The 15,000-nt window shown below is 36.7% G+C and overlaps 2 protein-coding genes across 6 annotated transcripts in view; one reads left to right on the plus strand and one right to left on the minus strand.

Annotated features, from left to right (window-relative positions):
• LOC115222823 (putative aldehyde dehydrogenase DhaS) overlaps nucleotides 1-1,521 on the plus strand; it is a 26,938-nt gene extending 25,417 nt beyond the window's left edge. The window contains exons 13-15 of one of the 2 annotated variants that reach the window (XR_005003314.1): nucleotides 236-421; nucleotides 745-1,221; nucleotides 1,254-1,521. Coding sequence is in view for 1 of the 2 variants with exons in the window: in XM_029793129.2 (XP_029648989.1) it covers nucleotides 236-421; nucleotides 745-1,044 (486 nt within the window). In the remaining variant the exon portion in view is untranslated. Of the gene's footprint in view, nucleotides 1-235; nucleotides 422-744 lie in introns of both variants that reach the window. The other variant, XM_029793129.2, reaches the window with a different exon arrangement.
• Nucleotides 1,522-7,548: 6,027 nt separating this feature from the next.
• The window catches only part of LOC115222924 (ABC transporter C family member 12), a 78,257-nt gene continuing 70,805 nt past the window's right edge, over nucleotides 7,549-15,000 (minus strand). For all 4 annotated transcript variants that reach the window (XM_036511909.1, XM_029793318.2, XM_036511908.1 and 1 more), the window contains 4 exons: nucleotides 14,413-14,571; nucleotides 12,081-12,223; nucleotides 10,624-10,818; nucleotides 7,549-8,987 (listed from right to left, as the gene is read on the minus strand). In XM_036511909.1, the coding sequence (XP_036367802.1) occupies nucleotides 8,852-8,987; nucleotides 10,624-10,818; nucleotides 12,081-12,223; nucleotides 14,413-14,571 (633 nt within the window). In that variant the 3' untranslated portion in view covers nucleotides 7,549-8,851. The remainder of the gene's footprint in view (nucleotides 8,988-10,623; nucleotides 10,819-12,080; nucleotides 12,224-14,412; nucleotides 14,572-15,000) is intronic.

Here is a 15,000-nt window from a genome sequence, read left to right on the forward strand (position 1 = left end):
TGAGGCTCCTGAGATACATGGTTTGAAAGCGGGGACATTATCTTTGGAGTGGGGCTGGCAGAATTGTTACCACTCTATGCAAAATGCTTAGCGGCATTTCATCCATCATTAAGTTCAAATTCCGCCAAGGTTGACTTTGCCTTTCATCCTTTTGGGGGTTGATGTAACTAACTTAGCCCTTCCCGCAAAATCGCTGGCCTTGTACCATAATTTGAAACCATTATTTTTCTTCCAGGAAACCACTCTCTATGGTTTGACCGTTAAAATCCACCAAGCCGTTGGTGTTGTGGGAATTGCTTGCCCTGATGAGAATCCACTGCTTAGTTTTGTATCCCTGTTTGCTCCTGCTTTTGCCCGGGGTAATGTCACAGTCATTGTCCCAAGTGAGAAACATCCCCTGTCTGCTATGAACATGTACCAGGTAACCTGTCTTTACAATTTATATATATTTATTCACTTTGGCTTCAAGAACTGGAATTTGCAGCTGTTTAATGAAGATGTGAGGTGTGGATTTTTGGGGGTGAAATGTTGATGACTTAAGTGTGTGTGTGTGTGTGTAGGACTTTCATGAGAGGGTTGTGAAGGCTAGTATGTGTTGAGGGCATCCTGAGTGCCATGAGGGCTTTCTTGAGTGTGTGGTGAAAGCAGTTTTTGAGTGGGCGTTTAGGGCTTTCATAAGTGTGTGTTGAGGGCTTCTCTGTGTCGTGATTTTATTTTTTACCTTCTTTTGATCTCTTTCTACAGATATTTGACACATCAGACGTTCCTGCTGGAGTCATTAATTTGCTGTCTGGTAACAGAGACCATATTTCCAAATACCTCACAGAGCACCACAATGTTCAAGCCATATGGTATTTTGGAACTGCTGAAGGATCAGCATTTGTTGAATTCACTTCAGCAATAAACTGCAAGAGAACCTTTGTAAATTATGGTCAGCCACGAGATTGGACTGACTCTGAGCAAGGCCAAGGAGAAGAATTTCTTTACCATTCCATTCAATGCAAGAACATTTGGCTACCAATGGGTGACATTTTTGCCAACTAAAGTCACATCTTGTACATGTTTCTTTCTTTAATGTTTTGATGCAGTTCCATCATGTCAGAATATTTCAGTCTTTTTTTGTGCCAATATTTGATACCAATTTGTCATCTTTTAGAATTGGTTTGATCCCAATTTGATATCCTGCCAAATAAGCTGTGAGTTAGGTATCTAGTCAAATTGGTAAGATAGCTGTTTGATATCTTGCCAAATAGGTAAGATAGCAGTTTGGTATGTTGTCAAGTTGGTAAGAAATCAGTTTGGTATCTTAGCAAATATAAATCCATGTTGACAAAGTCAATCAGATGACAGAGCGAGTGTTTCTGTTATTTTGATGGAAATTGTGCTGAAGACTATTCAAAGTTTTGTTTAAAAAAATCACTTTTTTTTCCTGTTTTCTATTTGAGAGAATATAAGCCATATTTTAGAATATAAGGTGTATTTTTGGAATATATTTCGAAAATAAAGTATATTTTTAAAATCTTCACAGACTTTTCCAGTATATTCAGTCTCAATGCGTGGACCTTGGGCAAATGTCTTCTGCCTTGGGAGCAGATTTTCAGATGCCCATTGTGTATGCTTGCATGTGTGTATCATCATCATCATCATTTAAAATCTGTTTTCCATGCTGGGATGGGTTGGACCGTTTGACAGGACATAAGAGGGCCATAATGCTGTGCCAAGCTCCAGTATCAAATCTGGCATATTTTCCTAAAACCAACCACTTTACAATGTATACTTGGTGCTTTTGTCTGTGCCACTGACACAGAGCCCTCATGGGAGGGGTGGAGGCAGGTGGGTCAAGTACTGAGAGGCTGAAGTATAGATAAAGGAACCAAGCTTTAGAGATGGTCTTGGCATTGCATGAGAAGCTGTTAGTAAGAGTTACTACCATCCAAATAGTGTTCCTCAATTCCAGGCTTTCATGGAAAAATCCTCTGGCCAAGGGGAAAACATTACTTTACTTGGCAACGAGGTAGGATTTGCTTCAGGAAGGGTTTCCAGCTGTAGAAAATCTACTTCAATAAATTCCTTCTGACCCATGCAAGCATGAAAAAGTGGAAGTAAAGATGATGATGGTTCAACGTTTGAAAACTGAAAAAACAGATAAAAGCCACAATAGCATTTCAGCTTTAACATTCCTGTCCCACAACACTTCCATTAATCATCATAAAATTCATAGTTGTGAGCTTGTTAATTAGAAACAATGTGAATAAATAATAAATTAGCATTCAGATTATTCTGACAAAATAATCTGAATGCTAAAGGGTTAATAACATTTAATTAAGAAAACAGTCTTGGATATAACTAGACAGGTAGCAGTAATTCAGTTGATCAAAGTGAATTGCACCAACTTAGAGATGAATAAATACTTTAATATTTGGACATTGTTGTCTTTATTTTTTTAGTTTTTTTTTAATAGAAATTTCATAGAATTTTATTTAAAAATGTGGTTTTTTTTACAATCTGTTAAAAAGTCATTAAATGTTTCATATGAATAAAAATACAAACATACATTATATACACTAATTCATACATACATATGTGTGTGCATGCATGTTCGTTTTATATATATTTCAAGCCCTATTAGGTCAAAGCTTATTCCAGTCTCTGTGGTGGAGAAGAATCGTCCCAGATGGGGACATCAGATCAGTGCAGGTTTAACCCTCCAGCAGCCTTAGGAGCCTAATTTTAGCTAGGTAGACCAAACCAATGTGAAACAAAGCATCTTGCTCAAGGTTATAATGTGCCACCTGATTCAAGTCACAATTAGTGAACTTTACCCCAAATTCTCCAACTACTTCGTCACACACCCTCACATACACACATGTCCCTACCTATGGCTAGCTCCTTTTAATCTTTTCTGTTCTGTGGAATTCCCACATGTCCTACTAGTTATTATTATATTTTTATTATCTATATGATAATATACTTGTTTATTTGTCCGTTATACTTTAGTGAGAGAGAGAGAGGAGAGGAAGAAATGGGAGTAGAGCAGAAAGAAGAGATGGGGTATAATAATATTCTAAGGCCAAATGCATCATGTAGTTAGTTGAGTGGTGAAGAGTGAGAGAGAAGTGTTAATGACATGCTGTAAGGTAGAAAGGTGAAAAGAGAGAAAAGACATGAATCATTCCATGGTTAAAAAGTTTGTTGAAGAGGTCGAGAAAGAGAGAGAAATTTAAAGTGCTTAGCAGGGAGAAATTTTAAAACAGCTAAATAAAAATGAAAGAATAAGTACTAGGCTTACAAAGAATAAGTTCTGGGGTCAATTTGTTAGACTGAAGGCGGGGCCACAGTCAAATGACTGAAACAAGTAAATGAATATATATATATATATATATATATATATGCGCTTTGCATTGTTTTAGCTTTGGAATCATGCCAGCATGTTGGCTTGGTGAGCAGGCCAACATTCCCCCTGATTGGAAAGCTTTTTCATCACAGAGTCATCCATTTACAGGTGAGTGGACTGTCTGATGATGATGATAGATGAAACAACCTTCTCAAGCCCTATGGGGGACTCAAAAGGGCTGGTTTCTGTGGCACATGTCACATGACTGAAAGAAGTAAATGAATAAAAGACTGAATACAATATTTTATTCTCTTTGTATACAGACAACTGAAGGTGAGGTTGGTGGTGGTGGCAGTGGTATACATGGTGAATGCTTTGGTGGTGGTAGTGGTGGTGATGATGTTAGTGGTGGCAAGAAATGTTGGTGATAGTGTTGATGGTGGTGTTGGAAGGGATGTTAGTTTGGGTGGTGGTGGTGCAGTCAACAACATTGATACTGGAGAATGCCTACCAGCCTGCCTGCTGTTGTTATTCTTGCAAAATTTAAATGCTGTTTGGGATTCACTCGTTTTCCCCTTTGCACTGGAATAAGAGGTTCTGATATTTGTTTAAATGGATTGGATAAGAAAAGGATTGAGATGGGAAGTGATTTTTGTGGTGTAAATTTCTCACTCTAAAATGCATGTGAGAGGAATGTAAATGAGATGATGTGAAACAATGACAACAAGGATTGGAAGTCACAATATTAAACAGTTTGTTGGGAGCTTACTTCATCATGACATTCAGATTTAAATTTTAGAAACACACACACACACACCTATACATATACCTGCATGTATGTATGTGTGTGTGTGTGTGCATACATGAAATGTGTGTATGAATGTATTTATGTATGCTTGTGCATATGTGTGCATGCATACATTTGTATGTGTGTGTTAACACATTGTTTTTATGTTGATAGCACTAAAAAACAAAAACCTAGTGTCCTTTGCTTATGCCCTGTCACCTAGCAGTTTGAAGAACAGAGATCAATAGTGAAGTACCTGACTTACAAACAGTACAGCAGTATTGAAGAGGCATTGCACCAGCATGGCCACAGTAAAGTGAGCAAAACATATGAAAGAACACAAGAATATAAAACTCAGTACTCCACTGCCCCTGTCTATATAAGGCAGTGAGCTGGCAGAAACATCAGCACGCCGGGTGAAATGCTAAGCAGTATCTCTGTCTTTACGTTCTGAGTTCAAATTCTGCCATGGTCAACGTTGCCTTTCATCTTTTCAGGGTCGATAACTTAAGTAGCAGTTGTGTACTGGGGTCAATCTAATCGACTGGCATCCTCCCCAAAAATTTCGGGCCTTGTACATAGAGTAGAAAAGTATATGGTACTATTTCAATAACACAGGGTGACAGGGCTAAGCAGTGATATGTACAACTGCAAACTCGTTATATGCTTGAGGCATATTTGGACCTGTAGACAAATAGGTGTAAATACACTTACTGCTACATCATGTAGAAATCTAGGCAAGCAGGGTTGCAATCACCACTGAGATAATGAAGATGGACAATGGTTTAAACTTTGGAGCCATTTATTTCTTACATATATGTTACAATGTGCGTGTTATTTCTTACACATATGTTACAATGTGCGTGTGGAGTGAAAATAAAACATTGTGGAAATTGAAAATACCTGAGGGTTAAAATGTTGCTATATTTGATTACTAGAAAAATGCTAAATTTTTGTTGAGATCAATCGAGCACAACCAGTCATTGAACGATGAGAGGAATATTATAAGAGGGACCTGTTTTTTGTGTCAGTTCACAGAGCCTGCCTTTTCAGTATCTGTTGCTGAAGAGGAGATAACCACTCTGAAATGCAGGCATTCCACAATCTGGATAGATGATGCTGTGGGCTGACTCAGTGTATTTTACACCTATTTCTCTACAGTGAGAAATTTTCTCCATCACAAAACAGTTTCAAGTATATTGAACTGGCAACAATTTTGTATTTCAAAAACAACAATCCTTCAAAGTTAATCCCTACCAACACCCTCTCCAAAACTAAATATTCTTTGGAAACAATGTGAAAGTAAAATTCTAAGGGTCAGAGGATTGATGATTAACGAATTTCAAGATTAATTACAGTATTTGATGGCATAAAAGACACAGGGACATATCAGACACACCCTAATATCAGCAGGGTGTGTGCTGGAGGAAAAAAATTGGGTTTTTAGTGAGTCAAAGCATGTAATATTTAAAGCAATCTACCAATTACATCACATTAGGAAAGTACCTTACCATAACATTTGGTTAACAAACTCGCTTCCAAACCACATGGTTCTTGGTTCAGAACATACATAAATATAAAAAAATATATATACATACATGCGGAGTGGTTGGCGTTAGGAAGGGCATCCAGCTGTAGAAACTCTGCCAGATCAGACTGGATCCTGGTGCAGCCCCTGGCTTCCCAGACCCCGGTCGAACCGTCCAACCCGTGCTAGCGCGGAAAACGGACGTTAAACGATGATGATGATGATGATGCACAAACATAATTGGCCCTTTTCGTCTATGCAGATGGTCAATTTACTTTAGAGGTCACATTAATTGAACATATCAGGGGCTCCTTTTCTTGCAGCTTCTTTCATGGCTGATTCTTCCAATGATTGAAGTGCAGATTCTGTCACGGTACTTGCATACCAAGGGGGTGGCTTGGCGCTCTGCATTTCTGTTGTTTTCCTTTTGCTGCTGATGCTTCTCAACTTGTTTGTTTCTGTAGCTGCTCTCTAGTGAAGCAGTTCCTTCCTTCACCACAGTTCTCCATGTTGTTCTGTCCTCATATATATATATATATATATATATATATATATATATATATATCGGCACAGGAGTGGCTGTGGGATAAATAGTTTGCTTCCCAACCATGGTTCCAGGTTCAGTCCCACTGTATGACACCTTGGGCAAGTGTCTTCTGCTATAGCCTCGGGCCGACCAAAGCCTTGTGAGTGGATTTGGTAGATGGAAACTGAAAGAAGCCCATCATATATATATGTGTGTGTGCGTGTTTGTCCCCCAACATTGTTTGACAACCAATGCTGGTGTGTTTACATCCCATTTAACTTAGCGATTCGGCAACAGAGATTGATAGAATAAGTACTAGGCTTACAAAGAATAAGTTCTGGGGTCGATTTTAATATAAATTAAATAAATAAATAGTGGCGGTTTATTTAATTTATATTAAAATTTTATGTATTGATTAAGTCTTTCCTTGTTTGGTTTTAAAATAGTGGTTTTGTCTCTAATTATATTATATAATATTTTACTATAAATTGGATTTAACCCTAAATCTGATTTTTCCCTGTAATTTTGGATTCATTCCCTAATATTTATTATACTTACATATATATATATATATATATATATATATATATATACATACACACATATAGATATATGCGTACACATATACATACATACACATAAATATATATGATTATATATATATATGTGTGTGTGTGTCTGGAGGCGTGTGGCTTAGTGGTTAGGGTGTCAGCATCATGATCGTAAGATTGTGGTTTCGATTCCTGGACCAGGCGACACATTGTGTTCTTGAGCAAAATACTTCATTTCATGTTGCTCCAGTCCACTCAGCAGGCAAAAATGAGTAACGCTGCGATGGACTGGTGTCCCATCCAGCTGGGGGACACATACGCCATAGAAACCGGTCCCATGAGCCTGGCTAGGCTTTAAAAGGGTGCATCAATCAGCGATATATATATATATATACACACACACACATTATTATTTAAAACAGTTTGATTTGGTCCTAAGCAACTTTAACTTTCTCAGGCTTCCAACAGAAACCTGCCTCGTTCAGGCTCAGGTTACTGAATGCATTCAGCAGTCAGAGCCTGATTGAGATAGGCTTCTGCAAGAAGCCTGAGAAACCTTAAGTCACATGAAACCAAATCAAAACGTTTTAATTAATAATACATGTAACTCTTACTAAACGTGTTGAGTGCATTCTTTTTCTCTCATTTGTCCACTCATTCGTATGTATGTGTGTGTGTCCCCCCCCCCCCCCAGTTTGACAACTGGTGTTGCTGTGTTTATGACCCTGTAACTAAGATCGGGAAAAGTGGCTGATGAAATAAGTACCAGGCTTGAAAAAAATAAATAAGTCCTGGGGTCAATTCATTTGACTAAAATTCTTCAACGTGCTGCCCCTGCATGGCCACAGTTTAATGACTGAAACAAGCAAAAGATAAAAGATAACAGATGAAGATTACAACTGAACATAAAGAAATTACAATAACGAAAATAGCCTCCATGATTATGGGGTCAAAACTTAGCTTCAGAGAGGCCTAACTTTGCACATAGGCCCTGGGGTGATTTTTTAAAAAAACAGTTTTTTGTGGGGAAAAATAATGTTAAGATTATCTCTACAGATTTTCTATACAAATTATAGACAACACTGATTCATTATGACGTTTCATATCCGAATACGTCAAATGTAAACAACAATGCAATGAAAGATAGAAAAATAGGTAATGGGTGTATATGCACATTTCAGAAGTTTTTGCACTTTCATTAGTCCCTATCCAACCTATTAACCATCCATGAACTCATCGTTTTATATAACCACTAAATATAGCAATGTAACCTTATTGGAAAAACCAATTTTACAGATTAAACACATTCCTGGCTACTGGTACATACATGTTATTTACTTGTAGGGACACCATATTTCGTTATACAACCATATTATACTACAAAGTATATTAAATTTTTTTATAAGTCAGTACTGTGTTCTTCTGTGTTAGCAGTGCTATTAAATCACTTGTTAAGATTATCTCTACAGATTTTCTATATAAATTATAGCCAGCAGACTTGTTATGTCATTTCGTATCTGAATACATCTAACGTAGCACTGCTAACACAGGACATCACCGTATTGACTTATAAAAACGTTTGATATACTTTGTGGTATATTATGGTTGAATAACGAAATATGGTGTCCCTACATGTCATTAATATTTACATATAAGTTTCTAGGAATATGTTCAATATGTAAAACTGATACATCCAATCACGTTACACCGCTATATTTAGTAGTTATATAAGCAACAAGTTCATGGATGGTTAATCAGTTGGATGGGAGCTGATGAAGGAGCAAAAACTCCAGAAATATGGCATATACGCCATTACCCATTTCCATCATCAAACTCATTGTTATTTTACATCAGGTGTCTTTGATACGGAATCAGTGTTGGTTATAATTTCTATATAAAATCTGTAGAGATAACCTTAGTATGTAATTTAATAGCACTGCTAACACAGAAGAACACTATATTGACTTATAAAAACGTCTGGTATAATTTGTGGTATATTATGGTTGTACAATGAAATATGGTGTCCCTAGTGTGTCTTAGATGCCATCAAATATGGTAGATACCATCAAGTTCCCCCCCACCCACAATCTCTCTCTCTCTTTCTCTCAGCACAACACAAGAACTCTTATTCATATATTGTATCAAGCAAACCAGATTTCTCAGACAATAAAACCATATTATAATAGTAACTGTTCTTCCTTGACATCAACTGCCGTGGTGGACCAAATTCCACAGGTTCTCCATTCTCCATCACAAGAATTCTAAAAAGAGAAACAGAATGAGGAATTAAATAAATTAAAATTTTAATCTATACTTACTCTTTTTTTACTTGTTTCAGTCATTTGACTGCAGCCATGCTGGAGCACCGCCTTTAATAGAGCAACTTGACCCCAGGACTTATTCTTTTGTAAGCCCAGTACTTATTCTATCGGTCTCTTTTGCCGAGCTGCTAAGTAACGGGGACATAAACACACCAGCATCGGTTGTCAAGCAATGCTAGGGGGACAAACACAGACACACAAACACACACACACATATATATACATATATACGACGGGCTTCTTTCAGTTTCCATCTACCAAATCCACTCACAAGGCTTTGGTCAGCCCGAGGCTATAGTAGAAGACACTTGCCCAAGGTGCCACGCAGTGGGACTGAACCCGGAACCATGTGGTTGGTAAACAAGCTACTTACCACACAACCACTCCTGCGCCTATACTTGTTAATTTTTATAATGATTTTTAATTACAGCTCAGGATCATAAGATATGGGTTCAACTGTCACAAAGTACTCCACTATGTGTGAGTGAGCGTGTGTAGTTGTGTGTATTTTTGTGTGTGTATGTGTGTGTCTGTGTGTACGTTTATGTGTGCATATGTTTGTGTGTATGCTTGCATATGTGAGTGTGTTTGTGTATGTATCTAAGCAATTGTTCAGTGGAGGCTCGTAGATAAAATTAGTGGGGTTGCTGCTTCAGAAAATTTTTAGCCGTTGTTTTAATATTGCGTAAGAGCAAACAAACATATAAAAAGAATATTTATGTATCAACTTGATCGTTTCGCGTTTTAGCCACTGCCAGGAAGTGTGTTTAATTTGCTCACTGAACACCACTGCAAACCACTGCAAATTCTCCCTTGTTTTTCAAAAATCCCCACTGAATCACAAAATAGGGGAGGGGATCTGCCCTATTTTTCAAATCCTGGCAGCAACACTGAAGCTGGAAGTAGGATAATAATCTAATTCTACACTTTATCACATTCAAGAATATAAATATGCTTTTAAGCACAACACACGGGGAGTCAAAAAGAAACACTACCTTTCACCAGCACTGTGTGAACGACAGTGCTCTCTCTCTCTCCCTAGAGATGTATGTATGTATGTATGTATGTATGTATGTATGTATGTATGTATGTATGTATGTATGTATGTGTGTAAGTGTGTAAGTGTGTATGCATGTATGTATGTATGTATGTATGTATGTATGTATGTATGTATGTATGTATGTATGTATGTATGTATGTATGTATGTATGTATGTATGTATGTATGTATGTGTGTATGCATGTTTGCATATGTGTATATTTATGTATGTATGTATGTATGTGTGTATGCATGTTTGCATATGTGTATATTTATGTATGTATATGTATGTATGTATGTGTGTAAGTGTGTAAGTGTGTATGCATGTATGTATGTATGTATGTATGTATGTATGTATGTATGTATGTATGTATGTATGTATCTATATATCCATGCATGTATATATGTATGTATATATGATGTATGTATGTATATATGTATTTATATATGAGGTATGTATGTGTGTATGCATGTTTGCATATGTGTATATTTATGTATGTATATGTGTGTGTGTGTGTATGTCTGTATGTACACTTACTTGTCATAGTTCTTCACAATGTCCAGTTTGTGTGCAATACACAATATGGTGCTGGCATTGAAGTTCTGCTCTACAATCTTCATAATCTGTTTGCTCTTCTTCTGTGATACATTGGCTGTGGCTTCATCAAGGATGACCACTTTGGATCGCTTTAGCAGACATTTTGTAAGATATATCAACTGCTTCATACCGGAACTAGACAAATAGAAGACATACACATAAATTATACACACACACACACATAAAGACATATATAAATATACACAGATGTAGCTATAACGAACGGGAAGTTGGATAATGTATTGGTAATATTTATTCACCATTGTAAAAACCAAAAATTGCAATGCCTAAGCAGAAAATTAATATGATTTTTGTGTCAATTTGTATCAATGGCAATATTCTTCTGATGAGCAGAGTAGAGCCATTAGGTTCCTGACTTCGAAATTGCAATAGAGAATTAACCTTTTATTTCTAAGTTGTAAATTTTAGGTTATGTCGCCCGCCAACAGCTTTATTGTGAAGAGATAGAATATGAGTGTTTACAGTGGCTTTATAGAGGTTTTTGACTGCTATTTCTAGACATGTAAGGGTTTTTGCAACCCTCTCTGATATAATTGTGATTTATTCATAATTATATACACTTCTTTGATGAAATTTATGATTACATGTTTTAGTCATTGATATAGTGACAAATAAGTATGAATTGTTTCTGATATATCCTTCATAAAGTATTTTTATATTCCTTTTTATATATATATACATTAAATAAACATGCAAATAAAAATCCAAATTATATCTTCAGTGAGTTAATGTAGGATTCCTTAATGACAATGTACCCTTCATATAATTAAGGTATCTTTAGCTTAATGAGTAGCTAGCTGGGTACCTGTCGTTGAATAATTATTACATCAGAGGATCTGCTGGCTAGGAAACATATGTAGCTTGAATATTACCTACTCCACTCCCCCCATTTATATCTCTTTCTCTTTTCTCTTTTACTTGTTTCAGTCATTTGACTGTGCCCATGCTGGAGCACCGCCTTTAATCGAGCAACTCAACCCTGGGACTTATTCTTTGTAAGCCCAGTACTTATTCTATTGGTCTCTTTTGCCGAACCGCTATCAGTCAATTTTTCATAACTCTGAAAAAAGGCTACAGAGCAGAGAAGTAAAAGAGATCAGGGGTTAACTTCAACAAGGTTATAAGGATAGAGAAATAAGGGATTTTCAGCTCTAAAAGTAGTATTGAAAATATAGGTTCAGTGGAAGTGAATAAAATATGAAATTACCACTAGATTCAAATAAAGTGAAGTTTAATGAATTAAGATAAAATAAAATAAATTAAATAATTAAGTAGATGCATTAATTTAACCCTTTCGTTACTGTATTTATTTTGAGATTTGTCATGATGTTATGATGGTGATGATGACCTCAGTATATAATAATTTTTCGATTTACCTGACTTCAGCATCATTAGAATAATCCTTAGACAAGTCTAAGTCAAGCTCAGTGGTTCTCATTGCATTGTGAAGCTGTTCATCTGTAAACTGTTCGTAGGGGTCAAGGTTTGAGCGTAAAGTCCCCGAATATAATTCACAGTCCTGTCCATGTACAACAACAACAAATAATTAAATAAAACAAACAAATATATCATCTTCATCAACATCATCGTTATCATCATTGTTTTAATGTCCACTTTCTCATGCTTGCAGAGATCAGAAATGGTTTATTGAGGCAGATTTTCTATGGCCAAATACCCTTCCTGTCACCAACCTTCGCTTGTTTCCAAGGAAGAATATGTTTCCCCATGACCAGACATATTTTTTCAGAAGATTGGACACAAAGGATATCACTTGCATAGTGGCACCACTAGATGAACCCTTTTGTTACCATATTTCTGCTGTGATACTCTCTGTTTCTTTCAATTAATCTTAAATATAACAAAGAATTTAGTAAAATAACTCAGTTATCATTAAGCTAGTGTTAGGAACATGAATTGCAAGTAATGTTTGGTGGAAGATTTTAATTAAAAACTTTTGAAAACAGAACATTTGTACTACAGAGCCAGATGTGGTTTCAAGTGGATTGGTATCAAAAGGGTTAAGAATTGTTTCTCATATATTTTAACCCTTTTGCTACCATATTTCTGTTGAGATGCTCCCTGTTTCTGTCAATTAATTTTAAATATAACAAAGAATTTAGTAAAATAACTTAGCATTAAGCTAGTGTTAGGAACATAAATCCTGACTAACGTTTTGGTGGAAGATTTTAATTCAGAACTTATGAAAACAAGACATTTGTACTACAAAGCCAGAGGCAGTTTCTGGTAGGTTGGTATCAAAAGGGTTAAGGCAACCATGTGATATCAAGGCAAAGAGATGGTAACACCATATGCACACATCAGATATAGACTATACATTTAACTAATATTTAAATGTAAGTAATGCACTTTGGATGAGAAAAGATTAAAGGCTTTGGTGAAAGCAAAGGGTGGCCATTTTGAATTGTAAATATAGACTCTTTGACTCTTTAACTGGTATCGACTTTAAACTGCGGTCATGCTGGGGCACCACCATTATATGTAAAATATTTTCAGTAAATATAACAATCAAACTGTAAACTTTTATTAACCAAAGCCTAAAATCTTTTATTTTATGTTAAAATAAATAATGGATAAATATATGAGTTACACTCACTATATGCATTCATATATGTATAAATATACACAGACACACTCACACACATACTCACTCACACACAAACACACACACACACCACACACACACACACACACTCATACACATACATACACATACATACACACACATCATACACACACACACACCCACACACACACCCACACACACACTCCACCAGTTCTGATAAGGAGTTTATTGTTTTAATCAAAGGAGTAATTTAGTGATGGAATTAGTATTTAATAGACGCAAGCCTGGCTGTGTGATAAAAAGTTGGCTTCCCAATCACATGGCTTCAGGTTCAATCCCACTGTGTGGCATCTGGGCCTAAATGTCTTCTACTATATGGACCTGGGTCATCCAAAGCCTTGTGAGGGGATCTGGTAGGTGGAAACTTGAAAGAAGCCCACCATGTGTGTGCTCTTGTGCAGTGTGTGCCTGTCTATGTGTGTCTCCATGTGTATGTGCATGTGTGTATGTGTGGTGTGTTTATATATGTGTGTGTGTGTATGGTGAGAGCCTGTGTGTATGGTGAGAGCCTGTATGTATGTGTGACCCCCACCACTTAAAGGTCCTTGGGGGCCTTTAACAGAGTTCACTCTGTTGCAAGTATTGTGATCTGGTCTTCAATTTGAGAACTTCCTCTCTCCCTTCCTTCTCATTTTTCCTTCTTTTCTCCTCCTGCTCCTTCCCTACCCTCCTTCTCCACCCCATTCCTCCCTCCCTTTATTCTTCCCACCCACCCTTCCTCTCTCCCCACCTCTCTATTTTTCCCCTCCCCTTTCTCTTCCTCTTTCTCCACATTACATTCTCCCTCTATCTCTTCCATCATTCTTTCTCTCTCTCTCTGTTCCTTTCTCCTCACCTCTCTCAGAGGCCCCTTACACAGACTCATGGCTGCCACCTTTTCTCTTATCATTAAACTACAACATGCATAAGAACAACAAACAAACAAAAGAAAACAACAAAAAAAGCTCCTTATTTTTGTCTCTTGGTCCCATCTCTTTCTCCTAATCCACAAATATTTGGCCCCCGAAATGTGGATTGGTGCCTCCACCTGAAGAGACCATGATTCCAATAAATAAATAAACTACCTGAGGAAAAATCAGCAACTTTGAGCGGAGATCTTGTGGATCAGCGGCAAAGATGTTTTGTCCATCGATGTTGAGTATACCATGGGAACACTTGACCATTTGGGTTAGTGCCATTATTAGGGAAGATTTACCGGAACCAGATTTACCAATGATGCCAACCTAAAAGGAAACAGTCTCAGATTATTATTCAAATTTCAGATGTCTTGTATTATATTGTACTAATTAAAAAGGTTGTGTTGCAGTCCTTAAATAACTTTGGTTACTTTCTATGCAATGCTACCATAATTTGTATAACAATGATATCACTGTTGTGTCGGTATTTTAAAGCTAAATGCATCCCATCTGTTGTTCTTTGTCATAAGTGACCCTCACTAGTTGTTACTGTAGGTCAACAATGCAAGCAGTTTTCCCATCTTATATTATAAAGGAGAAGCTGATTTCCATCTGTCTGTCACAAGATATATGTTAAAAAGAAGAAGTGAAGGAGAAAAAGTTATCGTTGGGAGAGAAATACAGTGAGATAGAGAGTGTGTGCATGAAAGGTAGATAGATAGATAGATAGATAGATAGATAGATAGGTAGGTAGGT

This window comes from Octopus sinensis, linkage group LG21 (genome assembly GCF_006345805.1).
Source record: "Octopus sinensis linkage group LG21, ASM634580v1, whole genome shotgun sequence".
In the NCBI taxonomy this organism is placed as follows: domain Eukaryota; kingdom Metazoa; phylum Mollusca; class Cephalopoda; order Octopoda; family Octopodidae; genus Octopus; species Octopus sinensis.